Source organism: Carassius gibelio, chromosome A16 (genome assembly GCF_023724105.1).
Source record: "Carassius gibelio isolate Cgi1373 ecotype wild population from Czech Republic chromosome A16, carGib1.2-hapl.c, whole genome shotgun sequence".
NCBI lineage: Eukaryota > Metazoa > Chordata > Actinopteri > Cypriniformes > Cyprinidae > Carassius > Carassius gibelio.
Genome location: NC_068386.1, coordinates 17,800,006 through 17,812,032, shown reverse-complemented (window position 1 = coordinate 17,812,032; position 12,027 = coordinate 17,800,006). Strand labels below are relative to the sequence as shown.

Below are 12,027 nucleotides of genomic sequence, written 5' to 3'. Positions count from 1 at the left end.
ACAAACAGAGAACATTGTCATGACAAGTAAAAGATGTTGACAATAAAATGTGATAACGCTGTCAGAAAAGATATTAGTCTATATACTTCCTACTATATAGAAAAGAGGTGCATCTCAGTAAATCTCAGGTGCATTCTCTTTGGGGAAGTCGTGGACCCAGTGGTTAGAGAGTTTGACTGTAGCTGTCACAGAGTATGAAATAAATACCCCCCAAACCCTTGTTAGCTCTCTTCCAGGAGGAATGCCTTATTAATATTGATATTTCCACAATATCTAGGCTAGCAAAAATATACATTTGTTTACATTTTGCAGAACAGACAAGAGAAGATCCTTCCATGTGCATTTGGTTCGTTATGTTCAGATGTTCGGTAACTTCGAATCGGTAGCGGTCATGTGAATAGTTTTCCCTCTTCTCCGTGTCAGAGGTTATTTATGCATATACAAAACATAATTCATATACTTTAAAATATAATTTAATTCAGTGAAGCAAATCAGATTTTTTTGTTACTATTTAGCTGTTACTCCAGTTTTCAGAGTCATGATCCTTAAAAAAAAAAAAGATATTTCTAATATATTGATTTTGTTACCAGTGCTGAAAAAAGTTTTGCTGCTTAATATTTTTTTGGAACCTGTGACAGTTTGTTTAGGATTCTTTGATGAATAAACATACTGGAATGATTTCTGAAGGATTATGTGACACTGAAGACTGGAGTAAAGGCTGATGAAATATATTGAGTGATACTTTTTTACTCTTACTCAAGTAACTATTCAGAATAGTACTTTTAGTTTTACTTGAGTACAGTTTTAGGGTACTTTACCCACCTCTGATTTAGTGGAAGGCCACCCAAATCCAGTTTGTGTTGGAGAGGAGGATGTGGGTGTGAAAAAGAAGAAAGGGAGGAAGGAGGACACCTCTAAAAAGACAAACCGGCTCAGGTTATGGAGGTGGACCTCTTGTTGGAGAGCTGGTGAAAAATACAGCATGAAGACCAGCTCAGCTTAGGCAGGGTGGGGATGAGGCTCAGGGTACTGACACTGCGGCAGTTCCATCTAGAAGAAGTCCTGATGGTAAACAACATGTTTTATGAATTTATGTACAAGAATCCAACAAACTAAATAATAATTAATTAACATCTTAGATGCAGTAATATGACTATATGTATCTACTTTTTAATTAACACTAAACCTATGTTTTGGTTCATATAATTCCCTTCATTAGATCAGAATTCACTAAAGCAGTTAATCTGTATTTCAGAGAACCTCAATCATCAGGAACCTTCACCAGTGACCCTGAAGTCTATCCTGTAGTAGAGGAACAACTTGCTGTTCATCCATATAAAGATATCATCCAATCTCCAGTATGGAGCAACAATGTCACTCCAATTCTAGTTGACACTACCGTGTCTGACTGGAGCATCGATGCCAGCTTGACTCCAGTCTTCACCACATCGAACTGGAGTGCTGTTGTCCACCCAGATGACTCCAGTTCACACTGCATCTAACTGGAGCACTGATGCCGCTCTGAATCCACCAGCACCATGTCAGACTTGGAGCATTGATGTCACATAGACTCCAACATGCATTGCATCAAACTGGAGTGCTAACGTCCCTCAGACTCCAGTATGCACAGGGTCAGAATGGAGCATTGACTTCACCCATACTCCAGAGTGCAGCACTTCTGATTGGAGGCCGATGTCACCCAGAATCCAGTATGCACCATGTGAGCACTGACGTCACCCAGACGCACCCCTTCCGATTGGTCCATCAAAATTTCCCAGACTCCAGTCTGCAGCACATAAAACTGGAGCATCAATGTCTTTCAAAATTCAGTTAGTTCCACAGAGGTCTCTGTGTCACGTCTGACAAAGCAGCTGGAGAAGAAGGGAAAGATGAAAACTGAGGGTAAAAGTACTGCCACAATAACACACACACACACGCCATTTTAATATCACAATATCACAAACAAGACTACACTGCAGTGCCTGATATTGAACTGATCTTGTGTTTCCTTTAATAGTCATCAATTCCTGCTGAATTATGTGATTGGCAACATCCCGGGAGAAGGGACGTTTAGAGCCGTGTATGAGGTGAGTCATCTGCAGGATGGCTTTAAGGTTTCATTTTTTACTTATAATATCTAGCTAGCAGACTGATCTTCCAGCATGGATTAATTTGACCACTGCATTATAATATCATTATATTAATTGTAAATAAATCTTAGACAATCTGTTTATTGTTTCATATAGCAGTGAAATATGTCAAAAAGACAGAGAATGACGAAAAACATAATTTTCGTAAGTAGCCTGTGCTCTATACATTATCCTCTGTCTATTCACTTTAAAACATCTCATATTACTACAGTTGATCATTTTGCGAAATATCAGTCTAAGTTGTAATTTGGGAAACCACATACACCTAACCATCGAAAAATTGTATTTCTTCAAACCGGGTCATTCCAAGCCCCTCCCACTAGAGGTTGCACTGCTAGTCCTTTCCAACAGAGGCCCCTGCATTCCAGAAATAATCCAGCTGCTGGACTGGCAGGACCGGCATGACCATTATATTATGGTTATGAAGCACCCCTCACCCTGCGAGTACCTGTTTGGTTTTGCAGAATGCCATGGAGGCAGCATTGATGAAACATTAGCTCTTGTCATAATATGGCAGGTAACACAGGCTTCCTACATGTGCAGCCGCCGTGGCATTTTACACAGCGATATTAAACTTGAAAATCTGCTCATTAATAAGGAGACCCATGAAGTCAAGCTAATTGACTTTGGGTGTGGCGACCTCTTTAAGAAACCGGGCAACAAGATATTCTCGTGAATCATATTTCAAATGCCTAGAAAAAATCCTGTGGTATTGCAAACTTACAGATGTATCTCTTTCCTTCAGGCACTTTTGAGTACTGCCCCCCAACCCCCCGGAGTATAATGAGAAGGGCGAGAACAATGGGAAGCCAGCAACAGTCTGGTCTCTTGGTGTTCTCTTGCTCACACTGGTGTGTGGGGATTATCCCAGCACTGATGACTTAAGCAAGACCAATGCAAACAATTTCTCCAAAGCTGGCTTGTCAGAAGGTGAGCTTTTCATGACAATTAAGAAAGCAGACTGTATAATGACGCTTTAGAATAACATGATCAGAGATATAGAAAGTGTGGAGTCCAAAGTAATAATCAGTGTTTTCTTCAGACATTCCTCTCTGGAGGTCTTGAATAATTGAGAATTGGTCAAATCAAATTTAGTCATTTTTGAATGAATGAATGAGGCATTTGTATGTATATAAATGTTGCCACAAATATATTTTAACCTCTAATTTAAACAAATTATAGGCAAAATGTGACTGCCATTTTTAGAAATGGACTATGCAGTAAATATTGAAAAATGACATTTAATATTTAAGCTTTTATTATCATGTGTATCTTCTTGTTTGTTAACGGACAGATTTACAAATCTTTTAGGTTTTTGACAAATAACTTTCTTTTTTTTCCTCCAGCATCTCTAGGTCTTATGTTCAAATGTATGTTAAAATATATTTATTAGAAATGCATTCTTTATATTCATGTTTGTGTCAAAAACGGACCAGTTTCATATAATAGGTCATTTTCTGCATTGTTTTTTTTTTTTTTTTTTTTTTTTTTTTTTTGTGAATGGAAGGATCAGGATATGCTAGGTACTAAAACTTTTCATTTGGCCATTTTTGCCATTTTATTTGTTTTGTTTACCTAGCTAGTTATATTGTTTGACAAATCATTTGTACTGTGTGTGTGTGTGTGTGTGTAACTGTGTGAACATCAGTTAAACCATTTCAAAAGGCATTCATTCTAAAAGCAGTTTTATTGGTTGTCTTTGAACCGTCTGACACTTAAAGGGTCCTCAGACAAGGAGGTAAACATTTCAGCAGTAAAAATAATCTGTGAAATAAAATGTTTCATAATCCATAATAATAGATTATTGCCACAGTTGAAACGGATGCAATGTAGTCTGAGTACTGTACATATACTGTATGTGAACCATTACTTCTGTAGTTACAACAAACAAATAAGTTCAAGCTAGAGTTCAGTAGATAAAAGTTAAGTTCTGAGGTATAAGATTTATCCATTTTGTAGAAAGACTCAGTTAAAGTAGTCAACTAAAAGTCCTTGACACGATACTTATACATATACATGATATAAACAGAGAACAGATAGTCCACAGTCTTGTTAAAACTCAAGAATTTTTCACTTGAAAAGTGTGCGATAAAACTAAAAGATTAACCAGTCAGTTAAAAGCACAAATAATAAACGAGCTATTCCTTTTATATTCTGTAAAAAAATCAGCTTTTGTCTGAGAATTGTAGTTTGTGTGCTAAGTACCAGTTTTCAAGACTACCAAGTTATCTTGAAAAAAGAAGACATTTATTGTCTTTTTATTAAGAACTGGTGATGGCATGCTGTTTGTGTTTAGCTGACAAATGTGAAAATAGATTTACAAAAAGGTGTACACTTAGCTAATAATCCATGAAAACATGTTGTGTCAGCTATGTTCAGTTACAGTATGTTCTTGTTGTAATACTGAACGTTTTAAGACTTGTATTAACTTCCAGGAAAGCTTGCCTCTTATGATGGTGTACCTTTTGACTGGCAACAGGAGTCGCTCTTTCCTGATTATGTTCACCTGAGTACTGCGCTGTGCCAAACACTTTCTTTCTTCCAAAGAGATCATTGTGACACCTTTTTACAATACACTGAGCTGGATAGAGTGCATTTAATATTTACCCCTTACAAAAAAGATCCTGTAGGATTTTGGTTCTACGTGCAGGCACAGAGCAGGGATTGAGACATATTCATGAGAGATATTTGCATTGCTTCCCAGATAGCACACGTACATCTGCAAGATGTCTGTTAAAGATCGCTTAATCTGGAAAGCATTTGCTGTTTACAAACATCTGAAAGATGTCTCTAAGATGTCAGTATTTTTACATACATTCTAAATCATAAAAAAAAAAAAACAGACATTTTCTAAACGTCTGTTTGACATCTAATAGGAATGAACAAACACTTTAAAAAAACGTCTTGCAGATGTAAATGCAGGCATCAAATAGACATCTCTGTGATATGCATGTGCTATCAGGGTCATGTGTTTGTACGTGGTTTCCTCTTGACTTTTCTGGCATACAGGAAGTACATGGTGTGTCCCGTGAAAATGAATAGGATGGAGATGATGACAAGGATGCCGAAGTGTTGTGGCTGGGGTGCAGAGATGACCATGATGAAGTGCAGCAAGTCCATCAGGTAGTTCATGGAGCTCTGGACTCCATTCACAACCCCACGCTCTGATTCACATATGGTCTCCTGCAAGAGCTGAGTCACTGTCAGGTCAAAGGACCAGAGACCTGGAAAATATCAACACCTTATATGATGTTTTGATGATATCATGGTGATATTACATGTAATATAATCAATTAGCATATTATTCTTAAAAGCTCAAATTATTTATACATTTAGAGATTCTCTATGATAACATTATCTTTTTCATAAGGAAAAAAAGTCAAAACTCAAATATATAAATTCAGAATAAAAAAATTAAAAAGCTAATTGCGACTTTTTAATCTCACAATTCAGACTTTTTTTTGCAATTGCAAGTTTATATCTCACAATTTGGACTTTTCTTCTCAGCATTGCTTGTTCATATTTAACAATTACAAACTATATATATAGTATATATAAGTATATATAAGGCTTTCTTCTCAAAATATCTTGTAGTTATCTCACAACATTTCTCAGAATTGTGAGGAAAAAAGTCAGAATTTTGAGTCAATGAAAATAATATTGTTATTACAGAAATGTAAAACATGCACAACATAGAATAAATAACTTGATTTACACTATCTAAGGGCACTTTAATTGTATCAAATGTAACAGTAAAGATATGTTACAAAGATCTCTATATGTATTTTTATTTCTATTAAATGTATTCTATTCACCAAAATATTCTGAAACAAATGAATGATGGATTCCACAAAAAAATATTAAGCAGCATATCTGTTTCCAACACTGATAAAAAAATAAATAAAAATAATAAATGTTTCTTGAGCAGCAAATAAGTGTCACAAATCAAGTCTCTGTGGCACCATCAACGAAATACTAACAGTTCTTTTGGACTTCTTTCTCATAACCCCGTGCCTGGGGCTGATCACCTGCATAGTTGTCAGCCATTTAGTGGGCTATTTAAACAGCTCTGTCCCAGCCTTCGTTGCAGGGTCTTGTTTTGCTACTGCTAACATTTCTGAGCATTATTATTCTATTTGATTCTCTATTTCCTACCTTGACTGTTATCTCTCTTTCGATCGTTTGCTGCCTGCCTTGTGGATTTACTCTGAGCTCTGTCTGCTGCCTGACCTGACCATTTGCCAGGATTCTGTTTATGATTTTGCATGGCCTACGTTGTCCCTCATGATGTTGATCGAACATTGCCTGTCTGACTCAGATTGTGAAATAATAAAGCTGCACATGGATCCCAAATCCACTGACTCCTCATTACAATCAAGCATGCTAGAATGATTCCTGAATGATCACGTGAAACCGAAGAATCGAGTAAAGTTGCTAAAAATTCAGCTTTGCATTACAGGAATAAATTACATATTTAAAAAATATATATATAATAAATTATAATAATTTAACTATATTCCTGTTTTTACTGTTTTTGAACAAATAAATACAGCCAAAGTGATTATAAAGCCTGTGTTCACGCATCCGTGAGTCCGCTAGGGACCGCTATGGTAGGCGTGATGTAAAAATCATCATCAGAGAGTGTGGGCAGAAGCTCTGAGTGTCCAGATTGCTCATACGGAAAGTATAACACATGTTTAAGAGACTGCTTTAAAGTGGTTACGGACCCCAAACATTTGAGAGGTATCGTATTAATTTTTATTTATCATTATTATTTTCAAAATTAGGACAAAGCAGGCATCTACTCACCAACTCGAGCTGTGATAACTCCAAGGAACAGCAGGATGATGGAGACAAAAGATTCGGGGCCTGTCCCTGCGGGCGCGTTCTCAAACAGCACAGTGTTATTGGTCCAGTGAATGGAGGAACGGTCTGGCAGCAGAGGCTGGTTGTTGCTTCCACGCAGTGGGTATCCGTGCCTTTGTTGACCTCCGGTCATCCCACCCACATCTGACGCATTCCCGATATTTAGCAAGCTGGTGTCCAATGGGCTACCGGGGGCAAACACGGAGCACAAACAAAGCAACAGGCAAACTAGGTGCAGACCGCTGGAAATGACCCCAGTATTGACCAGGCCACATGTTTTCCGCAGCTTTGTGAAAAGCACAGTACCCAAAAGCCCCGCCACAGCTGACAAGGCCATCAGAATGCTGAGCAGCGAGCCACTGATGCCCTGGGTGTAGGCATAGCCGGTGGTGATGCAGTCGAAGCCCAGCACTGTGGTGTAAAGGAAGGCCAGGCCCAGGCCGGCTAGGAAAACAGGCTGTCTATAATACGCCCTCCATCCTTCCCGGCAGGTGCTGAGGAGCCCATGCAGCCGATGAAGGCACACTGCTGTTCCGCTTATTTTTTGTAAATGCATGCTGGTGTTTTCCTCAGAGATGGCAGCAGCTGGACATGCTGAGGTCCTGCCTGAACAAATGAAGATGGACTGTATATATGGATTGTATATGTTTCATTCTATCTATTGTTATATTGATATATGACATATCAAACATGGGTCTAAACATTATACATCTGATTATTTAAAAAAATGTTGGTTTTACCTTGTGAGCGTTTTCTTTCTCTTTTCTTCTCTAAATAGCTTTGATGTTCCATAGCTGGCGGTTTAATGGACAGCGATGGTACGATCCGGTAGACTCTGGAGAGGAAGATGAACTCTACAATGAGGGACACCAGATTCCATCCTAAGATGAAGCCACAGCCAACCACATTAGAGGACAGGGTCATTACCTGACCCACTGCCAGTGGAGCCAGGATGTTGGTCACCTGATCGATCCGCCTCATTGTAGCATTCATTCCTGTAACCGGAGGTAATCAAAACTTAAAATATTTTTGAAGAATATTTTTGGATGCACAGCAGTTGTGGGCCTATTAAAGTACTGAACTGTTAGTTTAGCATCATTTATTTTATTTATTTATTGTGCACCATGTGGAATTGCTGCCTATGTAGAGTCTCTAAATCGGTCACCTATGAGGTTCCATGATTGTTAGAAAGCAGTTCCCAGTATAAGTATTGGCCAAGGCCATGAATTACTTGGTTTTGAAACAGAGATAATAAGCCTGTCTAAAGCAGTTACAATGTATTGGCAAGCAATATATCTAATGCATTAGACTGATAAAACTTTAACACCTATATATGGTTTTCAATTAGCATTAGCACAGATTAGCATTGTGCTAACAGAAATAAAGGTCATACCTGCGAGATGGCCACGGTTGTAGCCTGTGATCACCACTATCCAGTCCCTCTGGATGGCAATGGTGAGAGCTGTGCTGGCGAGGTTTGCCACATTTGCCAGGACGATCACCACCATATAACAAACCACCTTGTGTGAGTTGTGTGATGCAACAAGTTACTATCTATGCTTTGCCATAACAGCAGAAATACTTATGTTCAGCAATGACTAGCCAGAGACAGAAGGCACACAGTGCTACTCTGAACACATGATTGAGTTCTGAATGGGCATAATAACAACACATTTTAAGGGCACAAACAATGTAAGAGGGACTTACAGTTAGCCACCCATCCCAGATTTCCTCAATCCGCTTTTTGTATGAGAATACCAACATGAGCACGATGCTGCAGACAGTCACTGAGATATTCTGAATAAATAGGGAACCGTGGGCCACTGTTGAGATGAATAGAAAGGGAATTATGATACTTAAAATAAAAAAATAAAAATTATATCCCTTGGAAAAAAAAAATAAAATCTGTTGTTTCCCCTCAAAATTTAATTTAATTTGTTTTTATAAGCTGTTATAAGAATTATAAGAATTAAAATGGTGAAATATTCAATAATTTAAATAATAATTACAGTAATGAGAATACGGGGTGTGCAAATTAGTGATATTCTACAGTATAATGCAAATAATAATATTAATAATATTGCAAAAAAACTATCTTTTTTTTTTTTTTTTTTTTTTTTACCATAAATACACCTTAAAATGCATCTTTCACCTTTGTTTCTTGGGTTGCGGTCAACCCAGTCTCCAATCAAAGCCCCTAATAAGAGCACCGATCCGGCCACCACCAGTCCAAAGATGCCAGTTAACAGCAGGTTATGGCCATACAGCTCAATCAGGAAGACAGAGATAGCGAAATGCCACATGCGATCACCCTGGAACGTGAAAAGAGATGATCTGCTCAAGATATAATAATTCACATACCAAAATGCACATCTTTTGTGTGGTACTCAAAGTATTATGAAATTATGCCCCGCCAATGCTATCTCACTACCAATTTGTATGTATTTTGCATGGTGGCTAATTCGTATGATTTCGTACGACCTCACTCATTTGTCTTGACCCCAGTGAAAGGTAGGTTTAGGGGTGGGGTTAGGTGTAGGTCATTCGTACAAATTCATATGAATTAGCCACCTCGTAAAATATGTACTAATTGTAGTGAGATCCAACTGGCCCTGCTTACTGAGTGCCAGCATGGCAGAAACAAAAGTGGCTTCTTACCCACATAGATAACGCTCCGCTCACATAGATGAGGAACTTGGGGCCCTTGAGGTAGATGAGGGCTGAACCTAAGAGATAAAAGAGTCTTGAGAGATTTATTTATTGAATGTGCACTTGTTTTAGAATAATTGACTGTTTTCAAATTTGTGTAAACTGTTCCTAGCATATTCTGTCAAGCAAATTGGCTAATTATGGAATGATTAATTACGCGGAAATACAGATATTGACTACTTTGAAAGCTTAAACCACTTCCCTCTATATACAAAGCAGTAAAAAATTGTTTGATTGAGTTAGATTGAAGAAACATACGTGGTATATTCCTGACTTTGATCACAGGTGAATCTCTGTCATTATCATTGTCAAACTCCACAGCAACACCACCACACTGGGCCCCCTCTATTCTGAGAGACATCCTGCATGAACAGCACGACTGCATTAGAATCGGGTCAGTAGATGCTAAATTCATAAATCATTCAAAATAAAAATTTAAAATATATTGAATCCTTTAGTTGGCATGGTTGACATGACAAACGATGAGGCATAATATATACCAAAAATATAAAATAATAATGATTATTATTATTTTTAAAACCCTAAAATGTATGCAATCAATAGTCTTTAGTGAATATTGTTAAGTTAATCGTGTCACATTTTAAATATGTGTGTAGTTTGCAATCACATTTAGTAAATACTATATACATAGTACAATATTTTAGCATTATCAATGGCCATGAATTCAGCCATTTAGCTTGTTTTTCATACACTTCCATTCAAATATAGAAGTTTCGCTTTCGAAGTCTCTTATGCTCACCATGACTGCATTTATTTAATTAAAATAGTTAAATCAGTAATATTTAGAAATATTATTACAGCTTAATATAACAGTTTTCAATTTTAATGTGAAAGATGAATTTTCAGCAGTCATTACTCCAGTCGTCAGTGTCACGTGATCCTTCAGAAATCATTCTAATATGCTGATTTGCTGTTCAGGAAATATTTCTAATTATTATTAATGTTGAAAACTTTGCTTAATATTCATGTGGAAACTGTGACATTTTTTCTTTCAGGATTCTTTATGGAAAAATCAAAGTAGGAAGTTCAGAAGAACAGCATTCATTTGAAATAGAAATCTTTTGTAACATAATTAATGTCTTCACTGTCCCACAGCATTAAACTCAGTGAAATGCATCCTTGCTGAATAAATTAATTTATTTACTTTCTGACCAACAGTAGTGTGCTATATAAAAAATACATGTAAATGAGTTATATATATATATATATAATAATTATTACTTATAGCCTATGTACTGTGAGCATTAATAGTTCAGTATTGAAATTGCTTTTTTTTTTTTTGTCTCTCTTTACAATATATAATCAACAATTTGAATTGGAAAATGAACGTGAAGTTTTTGTGAAACCTGATGATCATCATTTGAAAATGAACCAAAGAGCATCTCGAGCTTCAACAGAACCAAGAACATCTTACTGTCACATGATCGATATTTCAAATTTGATTGACCTAGAAATTGTGCTACATATTAAAAATTTATTCATCATTTTGCATCATAACATTGTTTTATTTTTTTTTATTTTTTTTTTATTCCTAGACATTCAGTGTGGCCTGAGCCTTTCTGACCCCATACACCAAATATTGAAATTGTAAAGCCAAAAAAGACAGATAGAAAGAAAAATCACCTGATATTTGACTCCTCCTTTGAGTCCTCTTTGCTATGAGCGCTTGCTGTGTCTCAAGATTGTGCTATCCATGTGTCCCAGGTAAGGATGCTTCCATGCAGGCCTGAATTCCAGCAGTCATACTGTGAAGGACTTGATAACATCATAGTGCATGAGGGCACCATTGTATGAAACTGCCAGAAAAGCAGAACGAGTCACAGGCTGACAATGGCAGCCAGCATATTCCACAGCACGTGACAGCGAGGGGGGACAATGTCACCGTTTACCCCCCACATCACAAAAAAGACCACCCTGTCACTCAAATCACACACACACACATGCTGTAATACAACTCTCAACATACTTATTCAACACATCAAAAGTGATGTTTGCATTTAGATTTAAATTTTTATTTCCATGCCCTGATATTATTACATATTTAATAAATTAATAAGTCAAAACGGTCTACTATTATATATCTAAATGTTTTAAGGTAGTAATTCAGAATGCACTGTTCAAACAATGATGGTTATGCAGAAATTTGAACCCTTTAGATTAACGTACAGGTGCATCTCAATAAATTAATGTCATGGAAAAGTTCATTTATTTCAGTAATTCAACTCAAATTGTGAAATTTATGTATTAAATAAATTCAATGCATACAGACTGAAGTAGTTTA

The 12,027-nt window shown here is 36.9% G+C and overlaps 1 protein-coding gene and 1 pseudogene across 1 annotated transcript; one reads left to right on the top strand and one right to left on the bottom strand.

The window, feature by feature from the left end:
• The first annotated feature begins 1,014 nt into the window (after positions 1 to 1,014).
• LOC128030218 (serine/threonine-protein kinase pim-1-like) lies at positions 1,015 to 4,123 on the top strand (annotated as a pseudogene).
• LOC128030217 (solute carrier family 40 member 1-like) lies at positions 3,884 to 10,086 on the bottom strand. The gene is made up of 8 exons (XM_052617689.1): positions 9,984 to 10,086; positions 9,675 to 9,742; positions 9,169 to 9,328; positions 8,724 to 8,839; positions 8,410 to 8,536; positions 7,757 to 8,011; positions 6,960 to 7,622; positions 3,884 to 5,374 (listed from the first exon to the last, which is right to left on the bottom strand). Exons 1-8 carry the CDS (start codon positions 10,084 to 10,086, stop codon positions 5,115 to 5,117), a joined length of 1,752 nt encoding a protein of 583 aa, XP_052473649.1. The 3' UTR covers positions 3,884 to 5,114.
• Positions 10,087 to 12,027: the final 1,941 nt, after the last annotated feature.

Coding starts and splice junctions, on each gene's coding strand:
- LOC128030217 (XM_052617689.1), bottom strand. CDS start 10,086: ATGTCTCTCAGAATAGAGGGGGCCCAGTGTGGTGGTGTTGCTGTGGAG. Junction 9,743..9,983: donor CAAAGTCAGGAATATACCAC/GTATGTTTCTTC, acceptor TTTATCTCTTAG/GTTCAGCCCTCATCTACCTC. Junction 7,623..7,756: donor AGAAAGAAAACGCTCACAAG/GTAAAACCAACA, acceptor TCATTTGTTCAG/GCAGGACCTCAGCATGTCCA.